Genomic DNA, 13,407 nt, shown 5'->3' with positions numbered 1-13,407 from the left:
GATGCGGATACAACGAGAACTAGAAACTCTGGACCAAGACGGCCAAGACGCGGTGGTGACGTGCGGGGGAGAGAGTGGAAGTGGAAGTGGAAGTGAAAGTCGAACGGAGGCAAAGCCGCCGCCGCTTCTTCTTTTCTCTCCTCCTCCTCCTCCTTCTTATTCCCCTCATCCCCCGCCCCTCTTCCACCACTTCAACCACTTCACCCTGCCATTGGGATTTCAACCTCTCACGGCATGTCCTGCATATAAACCTCTTTCTTCTCTACTTTCTCGTCCTCGACTGTTATTGTTTATTGTCCTCTCATCCTTCCATCATGCGTCAATCCTCCGTCGACGCCACCGCCGATGAGGCGTTGGCGAGGATGGGCTACAAGAGTGAACTGCCGCGCAATCTGAGTATGATGAGTGTCCTGGGCCTGTATGTTCTTTCTGTTCTTTCTGTTCTTTCTGTTCATCTCCTCTTCTCGGTCCATCCCCCCCCCCGCTAACCCATGCTTTCCCAGCTCTTTCGCCATCATGGCCGCCCCCTTCGGCCTCAGCACCACTCTCTCCATCACCCTCACCGACGGCCAGTCCGTCAGCGTCATCTGGGGCTGGGTCGTCGTCACCCTCATCTCCATCGCTATCGCCGCCTCGCTGGCCGAGATCTGCGCCGTCTACCCCACCGCCGGCGGTGTCTACTACTGGAGCGCCATGCTGTCCACCCGCCGCTGGGCCCCCATGATGTCCTTCATCGACGGCTGGCTGACCCTCGTCGGCAACTGGACCGTCACCCTGAGCATCACCTTCTCCGGCGGCCAGCTGATCCTGAGCGCCATCTCGCTGTGGAACGAGGACTACGTCGCCAACGCCTGGCAGACCATCCTGATGTTCTGGGCCGTGCTGCTGGTCTGCTCGCTCGTCAACATCTTCTTCTCCAAGTACCTCGATCTCATCAACAAGGTCTGCATCTACTGGACCGCTGCCAGCGTGGTCATCATCCTGGTGACGCTCTTGACCATGGCGAAGGACCGACGGGATGCCGAGTTTGTATTTGCACACTATGATGCCTCCGATAGTGGGTGGTAAGTCGGGATCCATTATTCTCGCTGATGAGCCTCTGCTGACTGGCCAGGCCCACCGGATGGGCGTTCTTCGTCGGACTGCTGCAGGCGGCCTACACGCTGACCGGCTACGGCATGGTCGCCTCCATGTGCGAGGAGGTGCAGAACCCGCATCGCGAGGTGCCCCGGGCCATCGTGCTGTCCGTCATCGCGGCCGGCATCACCGGACTGATGTACCTGATCCCGATCATGTTCGTGCTTCCCTCCGTGCAGAGTCTCCTCAGCGTGGCTAGCGGGCAGCCCATCGGGCTCATCTTCAAGACGGCCACGGGGTCCGCAGGCGGCGGCTTCGGCCTACTGTTCCTGATCCTGGGCATCATGATGTTCGCGGGGATTGGCGCGCTGACGGCCGCGAGCCGCTGCACGTACGCCTTCGCGCGTGATGGAGCTATCCCGGGCTTCCGTCTCTGGCGGAAAGTCAACAAGAGCCTGGACGTGCCCGTGTGGGCCATCATCCTGTCCGCCGTGGTGGACGGCCTGCTCGGACTGATCTACTTCGGCTCCTCGGCCGCGTTCAACTCCTTCACCGGCGTAGCCACCATCTGTCTATCGACCTCGTACGGCCTGCCCATCCTGATCCTCATGCTCCGCGGCCGCCAGGCCGTCAAGGGCTCCAGCTACTCGCTCGGCCGATTCGGCTACGCCATCAACATCGTATCGGTATCCTGGATCGTGCTGGCCGTGGTGCTTTTCTGCATGCCGACCTCGCTGCCCGTCGACCCCAGCACCATGAACTACGCCAGCGTGGTGTTCGCCGGCTTCGCCCTGATCAGTTTCCTGTGGTACGTCGTGTATGCGCGCAAGCATTTCACCGGCCCGCCCCTCACCGATGAGGATATGCCCGGCGTGATGACGGGGAAACCGGTCGACATGGAGAATCTGTCTGCGAAGAATGAGAAGACATTGAAGAACTGATTTTTTTTTTTTTTTTTTTTTTTTTGTATCTGTGTTTTGATGCGGTGATGTCATGTATATATACCTCCTTGCGATTTTGTTGATAGTGGTGGTGGTGGGAGTTCCGCCATTGTGCTATATTAAGTTGTATATAATTGGGCTGGCGTTTTGCGTTGTAGATAGATAGATAAACGAGCTAGCTGTCACTGGGTATTGAATACTTCGGAGATTTATTTTTTATTTTGCCTTTTTCATTGCATACAGGTACGGCGTACAGATGGATCTCGACAGGACGATTTGCTGCAGTCCCGTCCATCGGCCGATCACAGGGTGCTGGACTGATTGGTGGGCCGACAGCCGCGGTTCAATCGCCGGCCGCAACTCGCAATCAACACCACACGAGCTACTCTTCTTCCCTCACACACACACTCCCTCTCCCTCTCCCACTTACTCACTCACTTCCTCCCTCCCTTCTGCTCTTCTACTTCCACACTCGATCCCACGCGACCAATACCTATCCCTGCGAGCTATCTCTTCCCAGACACAATCCAACCACACCACCCCGACCGCGCCTCCCTCCCTCCCTACTTTCGTCAGGCCGAAATCCGGGGAAGCTCCAGCAGCACTATCCCTACCTACCTACTTCCTACCTACTTCCTACCTATCCTTCTGTCCTCACACTACCACCAACAACGGCAAACAAACTTCGCGGAAAGGTCGACATTGAAGCACCTCCGTCCCTCTTCAAATGCGCATGCGCGACCTCCGCGCGTGCTCCCGCCACCCCCTGCTCTCATGAAGCCTTCTTCCGCTTCCGCTCCCGCCGCCGTTGACGTTGACTATCGACCCTGTTTGAGTCTGAGACTGAGACTGAGACTGTTCGCATTCACACTATGTCGGACTCTGTGGGTGCGTTTTCCCCCTCCTTCTCATGCTTCTACCGTATGCTTCCTTCCCGTGGGAATGGGAATGGGACACTTCCGCGAGAACGACATACTTCCCACGCCCGAGACATTCCCCGAGAATGCACATACCCCCCGCGCGAATGAAGCACACTTCTGCAAGAATAAACCAAAGGTAGTCGGTTAACCAATGGATGCACGCAGATCGAGTCTTCGTTCATGCCTTGAACACCGTCAAACGGATTCCCCGCACGGGGACGGCCCGGCCGCCGGCTTCGGAGCGCTTGAAGTTGTATGGCCTGTATAAGCAGAGTATGGGTATGGGCTTTCTTTCTTTCGTTTCTTGCTTTGGTTTGGTTCTTGGGTGTGGGGATGGAAAAAGAGCCAGGTAGAGAGTGCAATGCTAATGAGCTATACATGTGTAGAAGGCGATGTCGAAGGCGTCATGGATCGTCCGGTCGGGAATACAGCGGATGTGTTTATGGAGTGTGAGAAGTGGTTTGTCTCTCTCTCTCTCTATTCCTTCCTTCTTTCTTTTTTAATCTGCCCTACAAGAAATCTCAATCATACTGCGTATACTGATTTATCCACAGGGACGCCTGGTCCACCCAACGCGGCCTCTCCCGCACGGAAGCCAAACGACGATACATCTCGACCCTGATATCGACCATGCACAGCTACGCGTCGCAGACCGCCGAGGCCCGCGAGCTCGTCGCTGAGCTGGAGTTCGTCTGGGACCAGATCAAATCCAATACCGGGTTGTCGTCGTCGTCGTCGTCTCGGGATCAGGGCAGCTCGGGCTCGGCGCGCGAGCGCGACGTGCCCCCCGTGGAGTATCAGTCCAGGATGTCCAGGCCGGAGTATGAGCAGCTGCTCAGCACGGGGAGGGGGGATTCGAGGTTACGGGTTATGAGTCCGGTGAGTCAGCCGGAGGGGAGGGGGTTGGGGACACGTTCGGGTTCAGAGAACGGGGGGACGTGGAAGAAGAGGAAGAGGAAGAAGATGAGGTGTATGCCGAGGCGCAGGATAACCTGTTTGAAGACGATGACGAAGATGAGGATGACAACGAGGACGATAACATCGACGACCACAACCACCACCACCACCACCATGCCCACGACCACGACTACTACCAGCAACAATCATACCCCCTCCCCTCCCCCTCCCCAGACCAAGCCGGAATCTACAGCGAACACACAGCCGACCGTCCGGCCAGAATTCCCCCCAGAGACAGAGACAGAGACAAAGACAAAGACAAAGACAAAGACAGACGCTGGCGTCGTCGCGTCGAGCAGGCCTTGACGAAAATGACAGCCGAGATCGCCGCCCTGCGCGAACAGCTCGAGACCCGCGCCCTGGCCCACCGCCGACGCTCCGGCCTCTGGGCCTGGCTGAAGTGGTTGACCTGGACGACGACCCGGCAGCTGCTCGTCGATCTGGCTGTCTTTGGGCTCCTTCTGCTATGGATGCGGCTGCGTGGAGACCGTCGGTTAGAGCAGAAGGTGAGGGTCGGTTGGGCGGAAGTGAAGAGTCGGTTGGCGAGGTGGAGGGTGTTGAGGAGGAGGGGGTCTTGATGATACTTCTTCTTACTTCTTATTTCATGTTTATAGTGGTGGTTGTCTCTCTTCATGTCTTCTTTCTTTCAGGTACATATATATATATACCATTTGCCTTGCTTTGCTTTGCTTTATTTGTTGTGTTGGGTGTTGGGTGTTGTCTGTTGTCTATCTGACTGACTGACTGACTGTCTGTCCGTTGACATGAATGGATGAGGATGATAGGTGGATGAGTTATTGTATCATCCTAGAGAGATTGGATTGCGAGTACTACCTACCTACCTACCTACCTACCTACCTTAGGCATTTCATCCCGTTTCAGGGCGGTTAGATTTTACTCTTACTGGGTTTCTGTTCTCACTGGGTAATAGCAGATGGTATAGATAGATATAGATATAGTATAGGTATAGGTATAGCTATGATGGATCTCTATAGTTAGTTACCCATCCTCCTCCATCTAGTATAGTCATCTTCTGAGCTCTGCTGCTTCACTGGTTCTCTGTTCACTGCAATTCGAGATGTCTATTCGATTTGCACTTTGACTGATAGTTCATGGTTGTTGATATACGCAGGGTTCGCCAAATTTTGGATCTTACGTGGAATTCTAGAGATTTATAGTAGCTCTGTACTGGGACTGTTTTCTATTGCTCTGCGAATTCTATGGCTTATGGCTTATGGCTTATGGCTTATGGCTCTATGGTTTATGACTGTCTACGGATTATTCTATCTGCTCTCTGTTCATTATTTTTTTATAGCTCTGACGGGTCTATGCTTCTATGTATATTGCTTTATAGTGCTTTATAGTGCTTTATACAGCTATATACAGCTATATACAGAGCTGTATAGCTCTATTAGCTCTATTAGCTCTATTAGCTCTATTAGCTCTATTAGCTCTACCAGCTCTACCAGCTCTACCAGCTCTACCAGCTCTACCAGCTCTACCAGCTCTACCAGCTCTACCAGCTCTACACATCCTTGTACAGCCATATGTAGCTCTCTACTCCCCTACATCTTACATCGCTTTATACAGCTTCACTCCACTCACACTCTTCCACTCTCCAGTCCACCCTCCACCCTCCAGCTCCAAACACTACACTACACTACACTACACACTGTAATCAACCCCCCCACCTAAAATAACCAAATGCTCATGCGGAACCATATAAATTCCTCGATGCCAATATATACACAAACAGACATGACATGACGGAAAAAAAAAAAAGAAAGGAAACGGCAAACACCAGCATACACAACCAAGACCAGCCAGCCAGATAGACAGACAGAAACAAAAAACCCCACTCGTCTCGCCTCGCCTCGCCTCGCAGCGCAGCGCAGCGCACGGCCAACCAAACAGGTTCTTCTAGCGCAGGTTGGGGGTGTTGGCCGCGTAGATCGGGTACTGCGGGATTCTGGTGGTGGGCCTGGGGGGCTCGACGGCGCCGGGGATGGTTTTTTTAAGGCCCTATAGATAGATATTAAGATCATTAGCCTGGGATTGCTTGACTTTGGTGGGTATGTGGATGTGGATGTGAATGTGGATGTAAGTTGGGTTTGGGGTATGGTATGGTGATTCTTGGGGGGGAGGAACTCACCAACTTGTCGAAAACACAAGCGTTCAGGTCACTCTCGGCCTTGCGACACTCCCACAGACGGTGGTTCCAGTTCTCCAGACACTCCCAGTGCGCGGTGAACTGGGTCAGGCAGTGGGTGTTGATGTCCTTGATACTGCACATCACGTAGAGCCAGTCAGTCAGCCAGTCAGCCAGTCAATCATTTCCCAATCCCAGCTTCAATTCCAATTGCGTCACTGCAAGCACACCCCAACGAGGGAGAAAGAGAACAAGAAAGAGAGAGAACATACACACTCGCCGCACAACGGGTCACTTTCCTACCCTCCTTCAAACACTCCAGCTCGCCGCGCCCGTTGCTCTCCGCCTTACACTTCATAAAGTCATCGTTGTACGCCTGGCACCGGTCCCCAATGAAGTACGCCGCGCTGGTCAGCGGCGCCGACGTGGCCCCGATCTCCTGCACCTTGGGGATCTCGGCCGGCATCGGCGTCGTGTCGATCAGCGTCTGCTGGCTGAATCTGGGGGGGTGTTAGCATTCATCCTCTCTCCATCTAGCGGTCCCTCCATCTTCTTCAACCCTGGGTGATTGACGGTGATGCTGGTGCGGGGAGGGCCGGAAGCCATTGCCTCGGGCAATTGGGGCTGGGGCAGCTGGAGAACGTACTGGGGCTCGCGACGGGACATGGTGGCGGTTGGTGGTGAGACAGGGGGGGATCAATGGACGAGGAGGGTCGGGGTGGGTTGGATGGGATGGCCGGAGACCGATGATGAGAGTTGAAGCCGTGAGTTTGGAAGGGTGGTTTTTGCGGCCGTCTGATTGGTTGGGTTAGTCATCGCCTGAGGCAGAGGCAGCCAGCCTGAGGCATTTTCACTTCATGCCTGGGGCATAAAGATATCCACCTGAGGCACCAAGGCACCATTGCCTGGCCCGCCGGGCAACACGTGACGCCGCTGAAAAACAAAGCTCCCGGAAAAGCAGCAGCCCCCCCGTTGACGACCAGCTGGATGCCGCCGCGCCTGCGCTAGGACTGACTGACTCTGTCTCTGTCCTGCATTCTTCCTCTCTGTGTGTATTTGAGCTGCGCTCGCCAGTCGGGGGCTTTCTTCTGCCCGTTTCCCATCGAGGACTTGTGAATTGGTCGTCCTGCGTGTTACTGTCTGCCTTGCCTTGCCTTGCCTTATTGCGGAGCTACCTCACCACACTTCATAACACAACACTACACCACACCATACCACACCAGTCTTGGAATCCCACTACACGTCCAACTACACGAGTCTATTTTGATCGATCCGTCCCGCAGTGCGACACATACCTCCCGCAATGTCCTCTCTCTTCGGCCAAACGCCCGCGCCTGCGACCGGCGGCGGCCTGTTCGGCCAGGCCGCTGCCGGTGCCGGTGCCGCGAAACCCAATCCCTTTGGCGGCGCTGCGACGGGTGGCGGTGGGATCTTTGGGGGCGCCGCTGCGCAGCCTCAGCAGCAGCAGGGTGCTACGACCGGAGGGCTGTTCGGTGGAGCGACGCAGACGCAGACGCCGGCTAGCGGTGGTGGACTTTTCGGGGGAGCGACGCAGACGGCGCCCGCTTCTGGGGGAGGATTGTTTGGCGGAGCGACGCAGACACAGACGCCCGCTGCCGGGGGTGGGTTGTTCGGGGGAGCGACGCAGACACAGACACCGGCTGCTGGGGGTGGGTTGTTCGGTGGTGCCGCCGCCGCCCAGAAACCAGCTGGCGGGGGCCTGTTTGGGAACTTGGGGCAGACGCAGCAGCCTCAGCAGCAACAGCAGACTGGGGGCTTGTTCGGACAGACGCAGACGCAGACGCCGCAGACTGGCGGTGGCTTGTTTGGGAACTTGGGCCAGACGCAGCAGCCGCAGACTGGAGGGGGCTTGTTTGCTGGCTCTCTGCTTGGGGGTCAGCAGCAGCAACAGCAGCAGCAGCAACAGCAACAGCAGCCGCCGCAACTGGGCCAGACTCAGACGCAGCCGCAATTGGGTCAGTCTATGTGGGAGCCGGGTCGTGCGGTGACTGGTGGTATGTTTTTGATTTGTTTCTTCTTTTCTGTTTGTGGCTGTCGAGCGGGATGTGGCTAATGGACTTGATAGTACACCGCACTGTGCCGATGCAGATTCAGATCGTCAAGGACAAGTGGGATGCCTCGAACCGCGCATCGCCGTTCCGCGCCTACCTTTATAACAATGTCGGGGAGGACACGGCGCCGTTCTACCAGCCCGGACCGGAGGACGACGACACGAAGTGGGAAGATGCGCTGCGGCAGCGCCCCGGGTCGGGATACGTGCCGGTGCTCGTCAAGGGCTTCTTCGAGCTGGGCAAGCGCGCGCAGCGCCAGAAGGACTTCCTGACCATGATGCAGACGCGTCTGCACGAGATCAACAACTGCCTGTCGGATCTGCTGTCTCGCCACGACCTGAAGATCTCCGTCAAGATCGCCGACTGTCGCCGGAAACACCTTGTCCTGAGCAAGCGGTGTCTGGCGCTGGCGGCGAAGACCCAGGTGCTCCGCAACCGGGGCTACGCGATGGACGACGCCGAGGAGGAGCTGAAGAAGAAGCTGAGCCAGCTGGAGCGGTCGGTGTTCGACCCGTCGCTGAGCGGCCGCGGCGAGGAGGTGTGGGCGCGCATGCTGGCCATCCGGGAGCACTCGCGGCGTCTACAGCAGGAGATGGAGCGGGTAGGCCCGAGTGCGGCGGCACAGGCGGACGACGAGCTGGACGAGCAGACTATGAAGACGGCGAAGAAGGTGCGTATTCAGCCTACTACTATCACCACTGTCGTGGCCTACGAGCTAACATGCCCAGATCCTGGACGACTACCACACGCAGATCCAGCACCTGCAAAAGGAACTGGCCGCGGTGAAGACGGACTTCGAGGAGGCGCAGAAGCTGCCCGGGGGCGGGAATCACTGAAACGGGTTTATGTTTGGGTTGTGCTGTTTGGAGCAAGGAGTTTCTAGGAGCTGGCTGGTACCCGCACGTTCTTGACCGTGGTTCATAGAGCATAAAAGTAACCGAGTGCCGGGACAGCGAGTCCTCATTTGTGATAACCTGCGGATGTAACAATATAATACATGATGCGATGCCTTCTTTCCTTCGTATACACCAACGTCTTGCCGGGTCGATTGTAGAATTTCTTGACGAGTCGATTACAGGAACTTCTTGACGAAGTCGATGGCGAAGGGAGCTTGAACCGTTAGCATACTTCGGCTTACAGGATGGGACGCACACGTACAGAGGTAGAGCAGGATACCGCCGGAGATGGCCATGCGGATGGTCTGGCTGGCCTCGATCTCACCGGCCTGAAAAGTCAGTATGATCATCGTCATGGGGACGGACGGGGAGCATTACCCTGATCTGCTCCTGGGAGAGCTGTTCCTGGCCTTGAATCATTAGCACATCGCGGATTCACAGACATTCCGGTTCAGGATCTCACCTGGGGCAAACATTGTGAGAGAGATGTGATGTGGTGAGGTGTGAAGGTCGGGGAGAATGGTGAAGGAAGCAGCTGAGGGCGCCGGTGACCAGCAAATGATGGAGGATCGATTCTGCCGCGCACGGACCAGCGCGGAGGCGGAAGGAATCTGCGTTGCTCGGCGCTGCTCTGCGGCGGTGGTACTTTGTTCTCGACCACTACTTATACCTCCTTCCACGCTCCTGGTCCTCTCCTTCCATCTTGATTCAAGTCGAGTCGTGCTGGCTGTGTGTGTGTGTGTTTCATCCATCCGAACACCCCGGGCGGAATTACTCTAGTCCACGAGTGTCGACCAAACGCTGCCATCGCCACCTCCCTCATCAGGAGGCTGAACCACCACCCAAACACATAACCAACCATCACAATGTCCGAACCCAACAGCCCCTCCGAAAACCCTCTCCCCGCCGAAGAAGTCGAAGAGACCCAAGCCCCGACCCCGGACGCCGCCGCAGAAGAACCCGCCGCCGCGGCCTCCAGCCCCGACGACAACGACAACAACTCGGACGATGAGTCTATCCTCTCGGAAGTTGACGAAGCGCAGTTCGATGACTTCGACCCGGAGAATGTCGACATCGAGGACCGGCCGCAGCTGGCCATCGACGAGGATAACCTGAAGCTGATCGGGCGGCACAAGCGCACGCGCGCGGAGGGCGATGACGACGAGCGGTCGAAAAGGAAGCGCGAGGGTCGGCGTGAGAAGAAGAGTCGGCGGATGCGCGAGCTGGAGGATGGTGGGGGCAGTGATGATGAGAAGGCCAGTCGGAGGAGGAAGAGGAAGGAGGCGTCGCCTCCGGATGAGGAGTTGTTGGATCCTGCTACGAGTATGATATCTATTTTCTGTCTATCTGATGGATAGATGTGGTGGCTGGGTTGGCGGCTAACTGTGTCTAGGACGGAGGAGAGCCCTGGATCGTGCGATGGACGAGGCGCTGAAGAAGCCCACGAAGAGACGGTTCCGCAAGGCGGACGGGATTGTATGTCTTCTGGCCCGAATATGAGATGAGGGAGAGTGCTAATTGTGTAGGACCTCGAGCAAATGGCCGATGCCGAAATCGAAGACATGCGCAAGCGCATGACCCACGCCGCGCAGATGGACGCCGTCAACCGCCGCGACGGCAAGCCCGCCATGCACAAGCTCAAGATGCTCCCCGAGGTGGTCTCGCTGCTGAACCGCAACCAGTACGTCAACAGCCTGGTCGACCCCGAGATCAACCTGCTGGAGGCGGTCAAGTTCTTCCTCGAGCCGCTGGACGACGGGTCGCTGCCGGCCTACAACATCCAGCGGGACCTGATGACCGCCCTGGGCAAGCTGCCGATCAACAAGGAGGCCCTGATCGCGAGCGGCATCGGCAAGGTGGTGGTGTTCTACACGCGCAGCAAGCGGCCTGAAGCCGGCATCAAGCGCATGGCGGAGCGACTGCTGGCCGAGTGGACGCGCCCGATCCTGCAGCGCAGCGACGACTACTCGAAGCGGGTGTACCAGGAGGCTGCCTTTGATCCTACGTATGTCTTGATCCCCCCCTGACTGACTGTGTACTATGACTGACTGAATATAAGTAAACTCACCGCGGCGCGCCCGCAGTCAGTGCATGTCACTGCGGCCGAGGCACGCGCGCGCGAACTGCTGCCGCCGCGCCTGGCCAACCGCGCCCGCGCCGACATCACGCACACGAGCTACACGGTGGTGCCGCGGCCGACGATGGTGCAGGAGAGCAAGTTTGCGCGACCGTTGGGAGCCAGCGGCGAGGATCGATTCCGGAAGATGCGCGCCCGACAGATCGCAGCGGCGAAGGGGTCCCGGCGTTGATTTTTTTTTTCTATCCTTTTTTTGCTGCTTATTTTGTGGCTGAGAATTTTTTCTTCTTGTATTTGTTATCATATCTCGGAAGTCGGCGAAGTCGGCGCCAGGGGACTGCTTGTATTATTGGATCATGCCATAGCGAATGGATGGGATTTATCGCACTAGATAAACGGCCGGGCGTTCTCGCGCGAGAATCGCTGTCAGCCATTGAGCATCTCCGGGCGGAATACGGCATGCTGGCCAGTAGCGCTGTCGCACCGTAGTTACTCCGTCAGGGTACCACTGCCGCACCCAGCGCTAGTTGCTCTGTAAGCCCGGACGGTGCTCGGCCCAGCCCTGCCGGGCAAACGCCGGGCAGCCGAGTCTCCGCCGCAGACCCCGTACGTCACTGCGGGCTTTGCTATAATAACCTCACTTTTCCGCTCGCTTTGCTGTCCTCCATTCCATCCACTTCACTCCCACTCTGAGCCACCACACTTGACTCTTCCTCAGTTATCACCTGAATCGCTAATCAGACTTGCCATTGTCAATTGATCCTTTCAACAACACCACTCCATCAACCCCCTCGAGCTCCATAATCATCCACCATGAAGATTCTCACCAAGGAAGAAGAAGATGCCCACTACCGGTACGTTTCCCCCACGTACCCCCTCAAAAAGCACACCCACCCCTCGCTCTCCCCCTCATGAATCCCCTCCCACCTCTCCCTCGCAACCAAACTAACCCGTCTCTCCCACAGAACCGTCGTCAAAGGCGGCACCATCGGCGGCATCCTGGGCCTAATCGGCGGCGCGGCGGGCGTCCTCGCCGCCAGCAAACGCTACCACACAATCCGCAACCTGACGCTACCGATGAAATCCTTCCTGGTGACGTCCTCGGGCACCTTCGTGGGAATCATCTCCGCCGACCACGCCTCGCGGGACTTCGAAGCGCAAAACAACGCCAAGCGCCAATGGTACGAGAACCGCGAAGAGCGGCTGCGGCAAGAAGAGCTCTCCAGCCTCTCCTTCACCGACCGCGCCATCATGTGGGCGCGTCGCGAGAAGTACAAGATCGTGGGTGTGACGTGGGTGGCCAGCATGGTGGGCAGCTTTGCGCTCGTCGGCCGGAATCCGTACCTCAGTGGGCCGCAGAAGATTGTCCAGGCGAGAGTTTATGCGCAGGGCCTGACGCTGGCGGTTTTGGTGGCGAGCGCGGGGTTTGAGATCTCCGAGAGGAGGAATAGGAGGAAGGGGCTTTTGGAGAAGGAGGGCGGTGTGAATGGGAAGGGGAAGGGGAAGGTCGAGGAGGTGAAGGAGAGTGGGGAGGGGCAGGGCGAGGGTAATGAGACGGGTGATTTGTGGAAGGATATGGTTGCCGCTGAGGAGGAGAGGTTGAGGAGTAGGAAGATGAGTCTCCATGAGAGTGATTATCATGGGAATCATGCGCATGTGGAGGAGAAGGAGAAGAAGACGGAGGAGAAGGAGGAGAAGAAGGAGGAGGAGGAAAAGAAGGAATAGGTGGTGGTTGTTGATGCTGCTTTGACGTGGTTAGGCGGGTCTTAACCACGTCGTTGGTTCTGTCTGTCTCTGTACTCTATTCCCTCTGGACATGATGTCTTTGTGTTAGTTAGACCATTGATTTCAAAAGTCATAATGATGATTGTTCTTATGCTTGGAGTGTCGATACTGAATATCTTGGGATGTTCGCTACTACTTACCATCTGATATACACTCAAGCTGATGTGGATGGTCTCACAGTCAGAGGACCAAGAGCCATTGGGCTAGAACGACCCTGCGGTAAAAATAGAATTAAGGTGTTCTAGATCAACCTAAATTAATGGTGCCTGATCTTATGCTCGTGCTGATATAGTAGCCACTTCTGTGATGTGATCTTGGATCATTGCCCCACCCTGGGTGTACAACCTTTTGGGACAGACCCAGATATTGATGACAAAAAAGCATCTCCATAGCATAAGATATCATACCCGAACAATAGACTCCAGCAATAATATCCCCCTGTCATGCCTCAGGGCTGAGGGGGTGACACGCGTCATGTGATGTTGACCTGATCGGTCATCCCTGCACGCGTTGGGTTCCCTTTCACTTTCCAT

General features: G+C 56.5%; 7 protein-coding genes across 7 annotated transcripts; 5 read left to right on the top strand and 2 right to left on the bottom strand.

Annotated features, from left to right (window-relative positions):
• Window positions 1-172: 172 nt before the first annotated feature.
• On the top strand, window positions 173-2,043 carry BO70DRAFT_380677 (putative GABA permease). The gene is made up of 3 exons (XM_025545424.1): window positions 173-418; window positions 504-1,064; window positions 1,115-2,043. Exons 1-3 carry the CDS (start codon window positions 315-317, stop codon window positions 2,016-2,018), a joined length of 1,569 nt encoding a protein of 522 aa, XP_025397990.1. The 5' UTR covers window positions 173-314; the 3' UTR covers window positions 2,019-2,043.
• Window positions 2,044-2,435: 392 nt separating this feature from the next.
• On the top strand, window positions 2,436-4,757 carry BO70DRAFT_363343 (acyl-CoA-binding domain-containing protein). Its single transcript, XM_025543543.1, has 5 exons — window positions 2,436-2,906; window positions 3,104-3,217; window positions 3,325-3,397; window positions 3,493-3,821; window positions 3,866-4,757. The coding sequence occupies exons 1-5, from the start codon at window positions 2,891-2,893 to the stop codon at window positions 4,471-4,473; spliced, it is 1,140 nt and encodes a 379-aa protein (XP_025397989.1). The 5' UTR covers window positions 2,436-2,890; the 3' UTR covers window positions 4,474-4,757.
• Window positions 4,758-5,688: 931 nt separating this feature from the next.
• Window positions 5,689-6,788, bottom strand: BO70DRAFT_363340 (coiled-coil-helix-coiled-coil-helix domain-containing protein). Its single transcript, XM_025543542.1, has 4 exons — window positions 6,691-6,788; window positions 6,317-6,544; window positions 6,048-6,180; window positions 5,689-5,917 (listed from the first exon to the last, which is right to left on the bottom strand). Exons 1-4 carry the CDS (start codon window positions 6,708-6,710, stop codon window positions 5,816-5,818), a joined length of 483 nt encoding a protein of 160 aa, XP_025397988.1. The 5' UTR covers window positions 6,711-6,788; the 3' UTR covers window positions 5,689-5,815.
• Window positions 6,789-7,024: 236 nt separating this feature from the next.
• BO70DRAFT_65345 (putative nucleoporin) lies at window positions 7,025-9,070 on the top strand. Its single transcript, XM_025548621.1, has 3 exons — window positions 7,025-8,059; window positions 8,131-8,786; window positions 8,845-9,070. Exons 1-3 carry the CDS (start codon window positions 7,348-7,350, stop codon window positions 8,950-8,952), a joined length of 1,476 nt encoding a protein of 491 aa, XP_025397987.1. The 5' UTR covers window positions 7,025-7,347; the 3' UTR covers window positions 8,953-9,070.
• On the bottom strand, window positions 8,927-9,488 carry BO70DRAFT_430352 (uncharacterized protein; the record flags this gene model as incomplete). Its single annotated transcript, XM_025548155.1, has 4 exons — window positions 8,927-9,226; window positions 9,275-9,341; window positions 9,391-9,422; window positions 9,476-9,488. 4 exons carry the CDS (start codon window positions 9,486-9,488, stop codon window positions 9,189-9,191), a joined length of 150 nt encoding a protein of 49 aa, XP_025397986.1. The 3' UTR covers window positions 8,927-9,188.
• A 193-nt stretch (window positions 9,489-9,681) lies between these two features.
• BO70DRAFT_363339 (transcription factor SPN1) lies at window positions 9,682-11,476 on the top strand. Its single transcript, XM_025543541.1, has 4 exons — window positions 9,682-10,335; window positions 10,406-10,488; window positions 10,539-11,017; window positions 11,072-11,476. Exons 1-4 carry the CDS (start codon window positions 9,879-9,881, stop codon window positions 11,319-11,321), a joined length of 1,269 nt encoding a protein of 422 aa, XP_025397985.1. The 5' UTR covers window positions 9,682-9,878; the 3' UTR covers window positions 11,322-11,476.
• Window positions 11,477-11,782: 306 nt separating this feature from the next.
• Window positions 11,783-12,928, top strand: BO70DRAFT_363338 (HIG1 domain-containing protein). Its single transcript, XM_025543540.1, has 2 exons — window positions 11,783-11,943; window positions 12,055-12,928. Exons 1-2 carry the CDS (start codon window positions 11,903-11,905, stop codon window positions 12,812-12,814), a joined length of 801 nt encoding a protein of 266 aa, XP_025397984.1. The 5' UTR covers window positions 11,783-11,902; the 3' UTR covers window positions 12,815-12,928.
• Window positions 12,929-13,407: the final 479 nt, after the last annotated feature.

The sequence above is a fragment of the Aspergillus heteromorphus genome (genome assembly GCF_003184545.1).
Source record: "Aspergillus heteromorphus CBS 117.55 chromosome Unknown BO70scaffold_18, whole genome shotgun sequence".
NCBI lineage: Eukaryota > Fungi > Ascomycota > Eurotiomycetes > Eurotiales > Aspergillaceae > Aspergillus > Aspergillus heteromorphus.
Note: the sequence above shows the minus strand (reverse complement) of the source record. Positions and strands in the feature narration are given on the sequence as shown.